Here is an 11,855-nt window from a genome sequence, read left to right as displayed (position 1 = left end):
AGGGATGGGACGATTATCGTTTTTATCGTTAATCGCGATAAAAACACCCGCGATAACTTAATCGTGGAGAATTTTAATTATTTGAATAATCGTCATAATCGTATGTTATGAATAAACTGTGTTTAACAAATGTCTGGCGCTATTTTTCAGCCTAGTCTACATTACTTTTGCAGTCAAGTTAGCGACTGTTACTGTAATATAATTGCAATTCCTCACATGAGCCGCGCGCGAATATCCTCACAGAACTTGTCTCGCGCTATTGTTCAGCCTGCATGGGTAACGTTACTGTCAAGTCAGCCTTGTCAGTCAGTCACTAGGTAACGTATTTAGACGGGATACTGTCATTGGCCTTCCTTGTTATTACCAGGCAGTGACAGTCTATGGCTGCAAAAGGCACGGTCGCCCCTAAGCTTTAGCAAATATATTGTGGTTTACTTAATACTGTTCAGCACTTGAGGTTACATGCAATGCATGACTTGTGCTATAGGCTAAATACAATGATTAAAGCGGCAAGTAGCAAGTGTGCGCTTCAAAGGCATTAGGCATGTAACATCCATGCTGTATAAACACATGACAACCGTCCGTTATTTCCCGAACTTTGTCCGAACCCCCTGCGAGGACCCGGGGAACAACGGTACGCTCCCCGCGGCTGCTATCAGACTGGCCGCGGGAGTGAGTTGAGGGAGCGAGGAGACGGCAACCCTCGCTCGCCATAGACTGTATCCCTACTCGTCTCTCCTGAGCTCGGTTGTAACGTGAACCGTGGAATACAGGATATGTTAGATGCTTTACAGTAATTCCCCAAATGACCAGAAAAGGAAGTTAGATTTGTCGCTGGTCGCTTTTGACTAATTAAGTCGCCAAGGGGCTCTGGAAGTTGGCAACACTGGGAGTGTGTTCTTTAAACTTCCTTGGGTACGTTAATGAAAGGTGCTGATTGGCCGAAAAGGAATTGCTCTTTCTTAAGGACCCGGATTATGGCCAGAGATATGTGCCACTAGAATCTGAATTTGAATTACTGACTTAAAATGTCCTAAAAATACAACAAAATCTAAGTTAAAGTGATTACAGTGTGTTTTATTGGCATTAAAATATTTTTTGAATTCTCGCGATAATATCGTGGATCGCGATTATTTTGCCCACGATAATCGTGACATGACATTTTCTAATCGTCCCACCCCTAGTCTGTGGCCCACAGCACTCCACGATCACTGTTATATATACATACACCTCCTGTTGTGAGCGCATGTTAGGCGCATTTGACTGCACGCATGCCATCAGTGCACTGATGTCTCATGGGAGGAGAGTGTTACAAGGGGACTGAAGCAGATACAGTAGAGGCTGTGTGTGTGTGTGAGGGGGGGGGGGTAATCTTTGGAGCCTCAGAGGGGCATCAAGGTCTTCACATGGGGGGTCTTTATTCTTCCAACATGGCGTCTCTGATTCACTGATATTCACACACCCGCAGAGCCAAAATTAAATCTAAATGTAATGACGTTAAACCCTCTGGTGGGTGTGTGTGTGTGTGTGCGTCTGACTGAATCAATATTATACAACAAATAGATCTGGTCCATTGTCTCTATTGGTCAGTTTGCGTTCCAGCCATGCCGATACTGTTGGATAATTAAGCGTTATGGAACGAGAAGCCGTGGTATATCGTGGATATCGACACAGCTAGGGGGTGTAATGGCACTCCGCTTTGCGTCGTGCCTAACCGCCCCGCTACCTGTGCCAATATCCACGATATACCACGGCTTCTCGTTCCATAACGCTTAATTATCCAACAGTTTGATCAGAAACAAGCATTGTCATCGGCCGGAGAGGCGTTGGAAGCCATGCCTGTGTTCCCCGATAAATGAACAGCTGTGACAGGTTTTACCTGTTCCATCACCACCGTCCATCACTAAACAAATACTTTGCATTGATTCCTTGTCTCTGTTTTGTTTTGTAACCGTTCTTACAGTGTTTGCAAAACAAAGCGATATGCCCCTCAGCTGTGACTTTTCTTCAAGATTCTCGTGCCTTAATGCTCAAACATGACGTGCTGTTCTCTGTGTTGTCTCTGTTGTGTCCAGGGAGCAGAGCGTATGCGGTATGGGCCAGGACGGTATGGGCCCTGGCGGTCAGGGGACGACGGGGATGGGCCCCAAACCCATGACGTCCGCCCCCTCCTCCGTCACCCCTCCGACCCCAGGCGGCCTCTCAGGCGGCGGGCCCCAGGGGCAGGACGCCATCAGCAGCAGCAACAGCAGCAACAACAGCACGCCCTTCTCCCCTCCGGGCCCCAGAGAACCAGGGCCCATGGGGGGGGGTCACATGCAGGGCTACCGCTACGGCTGCCCACCCCAGCCCCACGGCCACCCCGGGGGCATGCAGCCGCCCCAGCAGGGCCCCAACTGGAGGATGAGCAGCCCGTCTCGGGGCAGCCCCAGCCCAGCCGGAGGCCCCCACCAACAGGGCCAACAGAACTCAATGCTGTCCCCCAGGCACCGCGTCAGCCCAGGGGGGTCAGGGAGCCCTCGCGTGGTCGGATGCCTGCAATCGCCCTCCCCTGTGGGGATGAGCGGGAGCGGGGGCGGGGGTGGTGGAGGTGGTGGAGGTAGCGGCGGCGCGGCTAACAGTCACCCTAACAGCCACAGTTACACCAGCAGCTCCCTGTCGGCCCTGCAGGCCCTGAGCGAGTGCCACGGCGTCGGGCACGGACACGGGCACCCGCACGCCAACACCATGGGGTCACCTGACAGGAAGATGGGCTCCCCGGCCGGCATCACGGCGGGGTCAGGCCCCAACGCTCATATGATGTCAAAACTGGGCGGTGGTGGTGGTGGTGGCGGTGGTGGCGGTGACTCGTTCGGTGCTCACGGCGAGCAGGGACCGGGTCCGTGCGACCCGAGACAGACAGACAGCGGCGGCCCGGCCGAGCCCAAGGAGGAGAGGGACGGCGCTGCGGAGGGGGGGGGTCCCGACGCTCAGAGCCGCCTGCACGACAGCAACAACAAGGGCCACACCAAACTACTCCAGCTGCTCACCACCAAGTCGGAGCCCCTGGAGACGCCCCTGTCCCCCAACGGAGGGGAGGGCAACAAGGACCCCTCGGGGGGGGGGGCGGTGGGAGGAGGTGGAGGCCTGGGGGGGACGGGGGGAGGAGGCGGCCACGCGGCGGGGACCCCCGGCGGCCACTCCACCTCCCTGAAGGAGAAACACAAGATCCTCCACCGGCTCCTGCAGAACAGCACGTCGCCCGTGGACCTGGCCAAGCTGACGGCCGAGGCCACGGGGAAGGAGATGGGGGGCCCGGCGGACCAGGGGGGCGCGGCGGGAGCGGCCGAGCTCACCCCCAAACAGGAGCCCCTGAGCCCCAAGAAGAAGGACAACGCCCTGCTGCGTTACCTGCTGGACAAAGACGACTCCATGCTCAAGGACAAGGCGGCGGCGGCGGCCGCCAAGATGGAGCCCGGCGAGGTGAAGGTGGAGGGGGCCAAGACGCCCCACGTGAAGACGGAGAAGCAGGACGCGGGCTACGACCGGGCGGAGCAGGTGGGTGGCTCGAAAAGATCTGTGACTTGTGACAGGGCAGGGCGGGGGGGGGGGTTACATTTAGTGAGTGTCCATCCATCTCTCTGTCTAGAAGCTCTACATCTCTCTGTCTAGAAGCTCTACATCTCTCTGTCTAGAAACTCTCCATCTCTCTGTCTAGAAACTCTCCTTCTCTCTGTCTAGACACTCTCCTTCTCTGTCTAGAAACTCTCCATCTCTCTCTCTAGAAACTCTCCATCTCTCTGTCTAGAAATTCTCTGTCTCTAAAACACAACGCTTGTGACATCATATAACTGGACTATTTAGACGACATGACCCTCCTCTATCGACCCCGACGGTTTCTGGAAGGTGGGCTAGTAGTGTTCTAGATTGAGGAAAACGAGACCGTCGCTGGTGTGGACAGACAAGACCCATTTGCTGTTAAATGAGGCCTGTGTCACCAGCCGGCCTTCCCATTGGCCGAGCGCAGCCCCAAACTTCGTGGCCTGTGTCGAGTGCCCTGGTTGCCTCGTCTCCCCATCAGGCTGCCTGCGTGTTAATCTGGGTTAGAGAGCTGATGCTGGGCTCCACGGAGCCCCAGATCAAGGCACTAAGATGGTACAGCTACACGCACACACACACAGTACACACACATGCTATAAATGGCCCAGTCTGCAGAGGATGGTCCACAGTGTACACACACACACACATACACACACCCTATGCGTGGTGGTTCTGTGACGGCCTCTGTCTAGGCTCAGAGAGGAGCCGTCAGCCGGCTTCAAACAACTGTGACATTTGGAAAAGGCCCCCAGCGGCATTCTGGGTATTTGATCTCAGTGACGTTAGCCGGCATGGCTGGGATTGGAGAGGGAGAGAGAGAGAGAGCGAGTGCCAGTTGTTTTTGCTGTTGGGGCAGGCAACCTCTCTGCCCTCATGGTTAGACCAGGAGAGAAGCCTGTGTACTGTAGCCAGTGGGAACAACTCTTTACCTAGTTGTCTCTCCCTCCCTCCCTCCCTCCCAGTCTCTCTCTCCTCCTCTTTCTCTCCCTCCTCTCTATCTTTCTCTCCCTCCCAACCCCCCCCCCCCCCCCCCCTCTCTCTCTCTCTCTCCCTTGCACTCTCTGGTGTATTTCCCTGGAAACAGCTCTGCTTTCCCATGCAGACAGTGGGGGGTGGTATCGAATGTGAAAGGCAGAGGAGGGAGGAGAGGACTGGAGTGTATGTGTGTGCGTGTGTGTGTGTCTCTGTCTATCTGTCTGTCTGTCTAGGTTCGTATGCAGAGGGTAAACGAGGGAACTGATCAGACAGACAGAGAGTGAGATGAGGATGAGAGAGGGAGGGAGAATGACAGAAAGCAAGTACGCAAGCAGGAAAGAAAGGAAGGAAGAGCGATGATTGGAGGGAAGATTCCCCCCAGCAGGAGTGTCCAGCCTCAGTGCAGGCACAGTGAAAATGATGGGCCATATGTTACTGCATGGCCCCACTGCTGCCATGGCGATGGAGGAGAAGGGGAGTGGGCGGAGGGAGCAGGGGGGGGGGAGGAGGAGGGGGGAGGAGGAGGAGGAGCAGCAGCAGCAGCAGCCGCCAGGGAGAGAGGGGGTGAGAGAGTCCAGATCAAAGATGGTTTTAGCTCCAAGAGGGCTCACTCACCAGCGGCTTCCTGGTTGGAGCCCGGAGGAGGTTAAGCAGAGCGAAGTCCTCGACCAATGGAGGAGCAGATAGCGCTGGAAGAGACGGAGGAAGGGCGGACGTAGTCGGTGGACTGTTCAACCCTCCTCCTTCTGCCTTTTATGTCTTTTAAACTGCCACCGTTGAAAGAAAGAGAGGGAAGCTCTGGGTTGTCACAGTAGGAGGGTGATTAAAGCACTTGAAAAAGAAAATTTGGACAGCGGGAGGGGCGTTTTGGTTAACGCCAATTATAACGGCAGGCGGAAAACATTTGAAACTAAAAAAATCTCCCCTTGAAATGATACACATTGGTTTGTCAGCTCGGAAAGAGGGGGCTGTTAGACGTTTCGGTAAGCCCCGTGACTTCATTAGAAGCTGTTCCACTTGTGCGAGTGAGCGAGTGGGTGTCTTCTCTTAATGGGAGAATCGCGGCTTGGCCACGTGTATAAAGCGTACTGTACTGTTAATGTCCCCCCCCCCTCCTCCACCCCCCACCCCCCCTCCATCTTTGTTTGAGAGCTGAATTATTGATGGATTGAGCCGAGCTAAATGAGAAATCAGAGCCGAGAGGAGAGGAGAGTGGTGGTTGGGGCCGGGGTTGGGCCTGGGGCCGGGGTTGGGCCTGGGGCCGGGGGCCTAGCTGACCTGGAGGGCTGCATTTGGGCCTGGGAGAGACAGGAACAGACAGTGGCCCCCCCCCTAACCCCCCCTCTTTTTGCCTACCTACTTTAAAAGAGTGTGTGCGCCTGTTCGTGCGTGTGTCTCTTTGTCCTTCTCGATCAGATAATCCCTAATGCAAAAATGTGTGTTGTCCCTCTCGTGATTATACATATATATTTTGCACCCCCCCCACCACCTGTTTATCTCTTTATGCTACCAAAACTTGCCCCCCCCCCTCACCTCCTGTCCTCATATGAGACAGGACGGTTGTCCTCAGGCCACAGCAGAGGGAGAGGGAGAAGGAGAAGGGATTGGGAGGCAGAGGCGGGAGGAAGGAAGGGAGGAAGGGAGGAAGGGAGGGAGGGAGAGGGGTGACATGTTCACCTCTCCTGGCATCCGGAGCTCGGCCTCAGCCAGAGACAGGTGTTCTTGGGGGGGAGAGGACTTCATTAGTGTCCTGTATGACCCTGCTAGCACCCCCTAGTGCAGCCTCCCTGACTCTGTCAAGACAGCCAGAGACGCACGTCTCCCCTCTCCACAGACAGCTGTGTGTGTGTGTGTGTGCGTGTGCGTGTGCCTAGCTGACAGTTTAACTGTTGCCCAAACACCGGGTCAGGACTGAGTCAGGTGCTGTGGCTGGGATGTGTCCATGTACTATTTGTGGTTTGTTGTTGTTGGTGTTGTAGTCTTCCAAGTCTGATATGTGAGGCTTTTGGTGGGTCACCACCAGGCACTAGAAGGGGTCGGGACTCCTTGGGTGGGGGGGGGGGAGACCTGACATTAACGGAGAGAGGGCTGATCACTAACTCACCAGTTCTGCTTCCACTTCACACTGCGCTCTCACTTCTCCTTTCCTGTAAGCTGGCACGGGCTGGGTCCGGGACGCCACGACCCGGGTCAGAGATGCCCATGACCCCCCCCTAGTCATACTAATAATAATAATAATACATTTTATTTATAAAAGCACTTTACATATAAAATCTCAGAGTGCTACAACACAGTAAGATAAAGCAAAAAACATTCAATTAAAAGGCTAAAAAAAGGCTCTATTAAAAAGGTGGGTTTTAAGGCCTCGTTTAAAAGCATCCACAGACTGTGGTGCCCTTAGGTGGTCAGGGAGAGCATTCCACAGCCTGGGAGCAGCCGAGCAGAAGGCCCGATCTCCCATCGTGCGGAGCTTGGTCCTGGGGGTCTTGAGGAGGTTGGTGGCAGTAGAACGGAGGGTGCGTGAGGAGGTCTGAGGGGTATGGAGGAGTTCCTTGAGGTAGGGGGGGGGGGCAGTTCCATGGATGCACTGTTGGGTGAGGAGGAGGGAGACCTTGAATTCAATTCTGAGGGAGACGGGAGCCAGTGAAGTGATTTGAGGATGGGGGTGATGTGATCATATTTGCGCACCCTCATCAGGATCCTAGCAGCGCTGTTCTTGATGTATTGAAGTTTCTGGAGGCAGCTGCTAGGAATCCAGATGAGGAGTGCGTTGCAGTAGTCCAGTCTGGAGGAGACAAACAAAGGCGTGGACGAGCTTCTCTGCATCTGCCAGAGTGAGTGCAGGACGGAGTTTGGCAATGTTCCTTAAGTGAAAAAAAGCTGTTTTGGATATATGTTTGATGTGGGTCTCGTAGGTGAGGTGAGGGTCCATTTTTACGCCCAGGTTGGTAACAGATGTGGAGAGGGGAATGTTCTGGCCAGAGAAGGTGATGCTGGTGATGGTGGATGACCGGACCTGGTGTGGTGTGCCTGTGCCGACTAGGATGGCTTCAGTCTTGGAGCTGTTGAGTTGTAGGAAGTTGAGCTTCATCCACGCCTCTATCTCCTCCAGGCAGGTGGTTAGTGTGGATAGTGGCAGGGGTGCAGAGGAGGTGGGGTTGACTCTGAGGTAGAGCTGTGTGTCATCCGCATAGCAATGAAATGACATTCCATGCCTGCGGATGACACAGCCAAGGGGGAGCATGTATAGTGTGAACAGGGTGGGGCCCAGCACCGAGCCTTGGGGGACACCGCAGGTGACGTTGTGGGTGTGGGATTTCGCCTTTCCCAGGGTGACGTGCTCAGTTCTGCCAGTGAGGTATGAGGTGAACCAGTTGTGGACGGTGTCAGAGAGGCCAATGGTGGAGTGCAGACGGTGAAGGAGGATGTTGTGGTCCACGGTGTCAAAAGCTGCTGTTAAATCCAGGAGAATGAGGAGGGATGGGGAGCCAGTATCTGCTGTCATCAGGAGGTCGTTGGTGACCCTGACCAGAGCCGTTTCCGTGCTGTGGCCAGGGCGGAAGCCGGACTGAAAAAACTCAACGAGGTGGTTTTTATTTAGGTGATCCTTAAGTTTACTGGATCACCTAAATGGCACGGTCCTCCTTCAGAAAATTGATTCTGGAAAGATAAAGTCATAATGTGTGAGTCCCGGATGAGGTCTTGGGTCCCCCTAACTGGCAGAGTCATGGTTGAGGACGTGACATCCTTAGTGGCCTTACAGTGACATCCTTAGTGGCCTTACATGCCCACAGAGTGACAGGCCTACTTACCTACAGGGCCTACTTAGATGAGGAAGTCGGCCTTTTTAGAGAGGGAGTTCAACATGGATCCCATCTGCTCCGTGTGTTCATCATGCATTTTTAATAACTGGGAGTCGTATGCATGCATGCTTGTATCTAATGATGTTATATGCTCCAATGGGCCAATAACTCAGTTGAGGAGTTGCTACTGTTTATATAGTGCATTACTGCTAGCTGTGTGTGTGTGGGAGGGGGGGGTGTCTACTGTATGAGATGACAGGAGGAGAGGGATATGGGGAGCGAGAGAGGAGAGGGGAGGGGGAGAAGAGAGGAAGGGGAGGGAGGGGAGGGGGAGATTTGAGCATTCAGGAGCATTACATCATTCCTGACCTCATTAGGACTCTTCTCCCTGCCCACATCCTGTCTGTAAGCAGCGGTGTGTGTGTGTGTCGTGTATGTGTCTGTCGTGTGTGTGTGTGTCGTGTATGTATGTGTGTGTGTGTGTGTGTCTGTCGTGTGTGTGTCTGTCTGTGTGTGTCGTGTATGTGTGTGTGTCTGTCGTGTGTTTGTGTCTGTCTGTGTGTGTGTGTGTGTGTGTGTGTCTGGTTCTGTAAGAACACAGCCAGCAGAGCAGAGCTGGGCTCTGGACAGAGAAACTGGAGATACGTGTGTGTGTGTGCGCGTGTGTGTGTGTGTGTGTGTGTTGCTGCGGCATAAGCACTTGACTGTTGAAACACCACCGTGGGTCTCTGTTCCTCTGGACGTGTGTAGACTTTCCTCACCGTGTTCCAGTCCAGGGACTCCTTCAGTGCTGCCTCATTCCTAATCCGTTTAGCAGGCTCGCTCACGCCTGTGCTGTTTGTCATAGTGAAGTTGTAACAGAGACGTCTAGTCTGCTGCCCTCTAGTGGCGGCTCACAGACACTTCAACTTATTTACTCACAGGCCCCCCACCCCCAGCCATCAGTGTGGTAACTTAAAAGTCATGCAATGTTTATCTTATCTCGTCACGAAGACACGCAGAGACAATCTGACTGCTGTATGTTCCACACAAACAGGACAGGACAGTGTGAAAAGTGTGTGTGTGTGTGTGGGGGGGGGGTACGGCTGGTCAAATTGTAGCAGAGATGTTATCTGCCCTAGACAGACTGTGGTAGCACTGTTTACCGGGGGGGGGGGAGCTTCATACAACGTTGTTATTCATTAGTGTTCTTCATCTAAAAACAGAAAAGTGAAAACATGTCAAACCACCGTGGAGCCAGTGCCACTGTTGTTCTCCAGTGGCTAGTCTGTGTGTGTGTCTGGCGTGTGTGTGTGTGTGCGTGTGTGAATAGGAATATCAGGCTTTGCTGTAATATATGTTGTTCACATATCCAAGACCAGGGGGGGGGGGGGGGTGAGACAAATTGATTTTTTTCTTTGTGCCCGGAGAGTGGCGGTGATGAGCAGCCAGAGTGGTGTGTTATTCTGATAACCTCCTTTTTTTTAAAATGTCGCTGTGAAGCCTCTGGCCTAGATTTGGTGAAAGTGGTGCATTTCCAGCCAGGGGTGGATAGAGAGACCTTAGGAACGACATGGCAGATCCCCCCTTGCTGCCCCCCACCTCCCCTCTACCAGATAACGGAGGGCTTTCTGCCCCCGCTGCCACTGCCACACGTATCTAACCTCCCCCTGTTCAAAGTCTGTTTGTTTACTGTCAAATGATTTAGTTATTGCTTGTGTAACGGTCATATTCGTGTGTGCGTGTCTGACTGTGTGCGTGTGTGTGTGTGTGTGTCAGGGTGACTAGTGCTGTCCTGGCTCTAGTACCTGTCTGTTCAGGTGACAGGTCTTTAGTCAGTCCCAGCGGCTGACTGTCACTCTCCCCTGCAGTCTGCCTGTCAAACTTCCGTGTCTGTGTGTGAGCGAGTGCGCGTGTGTGTACCCTATACACACTATTTAGTTCGTTTCGATAATCGTTTATGTGTTGTGTTTATGTCGGTGTTCGTTTGTTCTCACCCTCCTCCCTCTCCCCCCCCCCTCCTCCAGTCGTCGGAGCTGGATGACATCCTGGAGGACCTGCAGAGCGCCCAGCCCCAGCTGTTCTGTGAGCCGCGGCCCGTGTCCCTGCCCAGCGCCCTGGACAAGCAGACCATCATCAACGACATCCTGCAGATCACCTCTGAGAACCCCGCCATGGCCGCACAGCAGCAGCATCAGAGGGGCATGCCCGGGATGGGGCCAGGCAGTGAGTCTCTCTCTCTCTCTCACACACTCACACTCACACACACACACACACTCACACACACACACACACACACACACACACACACTGCGGCTGTGGCGCAGGAGGTAGAGCCGCCGTCGAATGATAGCAAGGTTGGCAGATCGGCGGTTCGAGTTCGAGCCCTCGGCTGGCCACATGTCGGAAGTGTCCTCGGGCAAGAATTGCTCCCAGTGAGCGGGGCCGGCGCCTTGCGTGGTAGCTTGCCGCCATTGGTGTGTGTAAATGTGTGTGTGAATAGGTGAATGAGAAGCCATTGTAAAGCTCTTTGGATAAAGGCGCTATATAAGTGCAGTCCATTTACACACACTGAGAGTCTACTGAAGAATTTTTGTGCAGTTTCCTTGACCTTGCACTTATACCATTTTGTATCATCGACAATGATACAGTATCACTGTATTCATACAACCCCTTGTGTGTGTGTGTGTGTGTGTGTGTGTGTGTGTGTGTGTGTGTGTGTGTGTGTCTCTCTCTCTCTCTCTCTCTCTCCAGACTTTGGTCCGAGGCTAGGCCAGCCAGGCAGGGGTCTGCCTGTGAGGAGTGTGTCCCTGGACATGAACATGTCCTCCCAGTCCCCTTCGGGGCCGTACCCGCCCATGAGGACCACCAGCCCTTACACACTGATGCAGCAGCAAGGCATGGGGGGAAACCACAGCATGATGGCCAATCAGGCCAACCTGGTCAACGCAGGTGGGTGGAGTCTGCCGGAGAGACGGGCGGAGGGGGGAGGGGTTAGTGACTGGGTTGTTTTTGCTGTTATGACAGTGCGGTGTTGTTCATGTCCCACCCCCCCCCCCTTTGAGTTTCCCCACCGTGTCAAGAACCTTCAACCTGAAAGTTGATTCCTCTCTCGTTATAATTTAAATTTAAATTCCCCCCCCCCGGACGTCACCAAAGTTGTCCCTCCTCTCAAGAAATCCCCTCACCATTTTTTTTTTTTAAAGCCGATGGGAGGTACTGATGCCGCCCTGTACGTGCTACACGGTGCGTATCCACTCTCACTCTTGACACCGTGGGGGGGGCTGTGTCACACGTCACTGCAGGAGCGAGTCACTTCCTGTGGCAGGAAGCGGACGGTCACCCACACACAAGTGTAACACTCTGCTGCCAGTCCCCTAAAGAATCCCTTGGAAATGAGTCCAAGTGGCCTAGCCTTAGCCAAGGTCCCCCCCCCCCCCCGCCTGTGTGGCGTCTAGCGTGGTGTCTGTGTCTGTGGTGACCGCCCTGCAGCTAGAGCTGGGGACGCTAGGGAAGTGG

General features: G+C 54.0%; 1 protein-coding gene across 1 annotated transcript in view; it reads left to right on the top strand.

Moving 5' to 3' along the window:
- Positions 1-11,855, top strand: part of ncoa2 (nuclear receptor coactivator 2) — a 69,818-nt gene that overhangs the window by 45,701 nt on the left and 12,262 nt on the right. The window contains exons 11-13 of the mRNA XM_080542701.1: positions 2,076-3,537; positions 10,364-10,562; positions 11,091-11,288. Of these exons, the coding sequence (XP_080398827.1) occupies positions 2,076-3,537; positions 10,364-10,562; positions 11,091-11,288 (1,859 nt within the window). The remainder of the gene's footprint in view (positions 1-2,075; positions 3,538-10,363; positions 10,563-11,090; positions 11,289-11,855) is intronic.

This window comes from Nansenia antarctica (genome assembly GCF_963989245.1).
Source record: "Nansenia antarctica genome assembly, chromosome: 12".
NCBI lineage: Eukaryota > Metazoa > Chordata > Actinopteri > Argentiniformes > Microstomatidae > Nansenia > Nansenia antarctica.
Note: the sequence above shows the minus strand (reverse complement) of the source record. Positions and strands in the feature narration are given on the sequence as shown.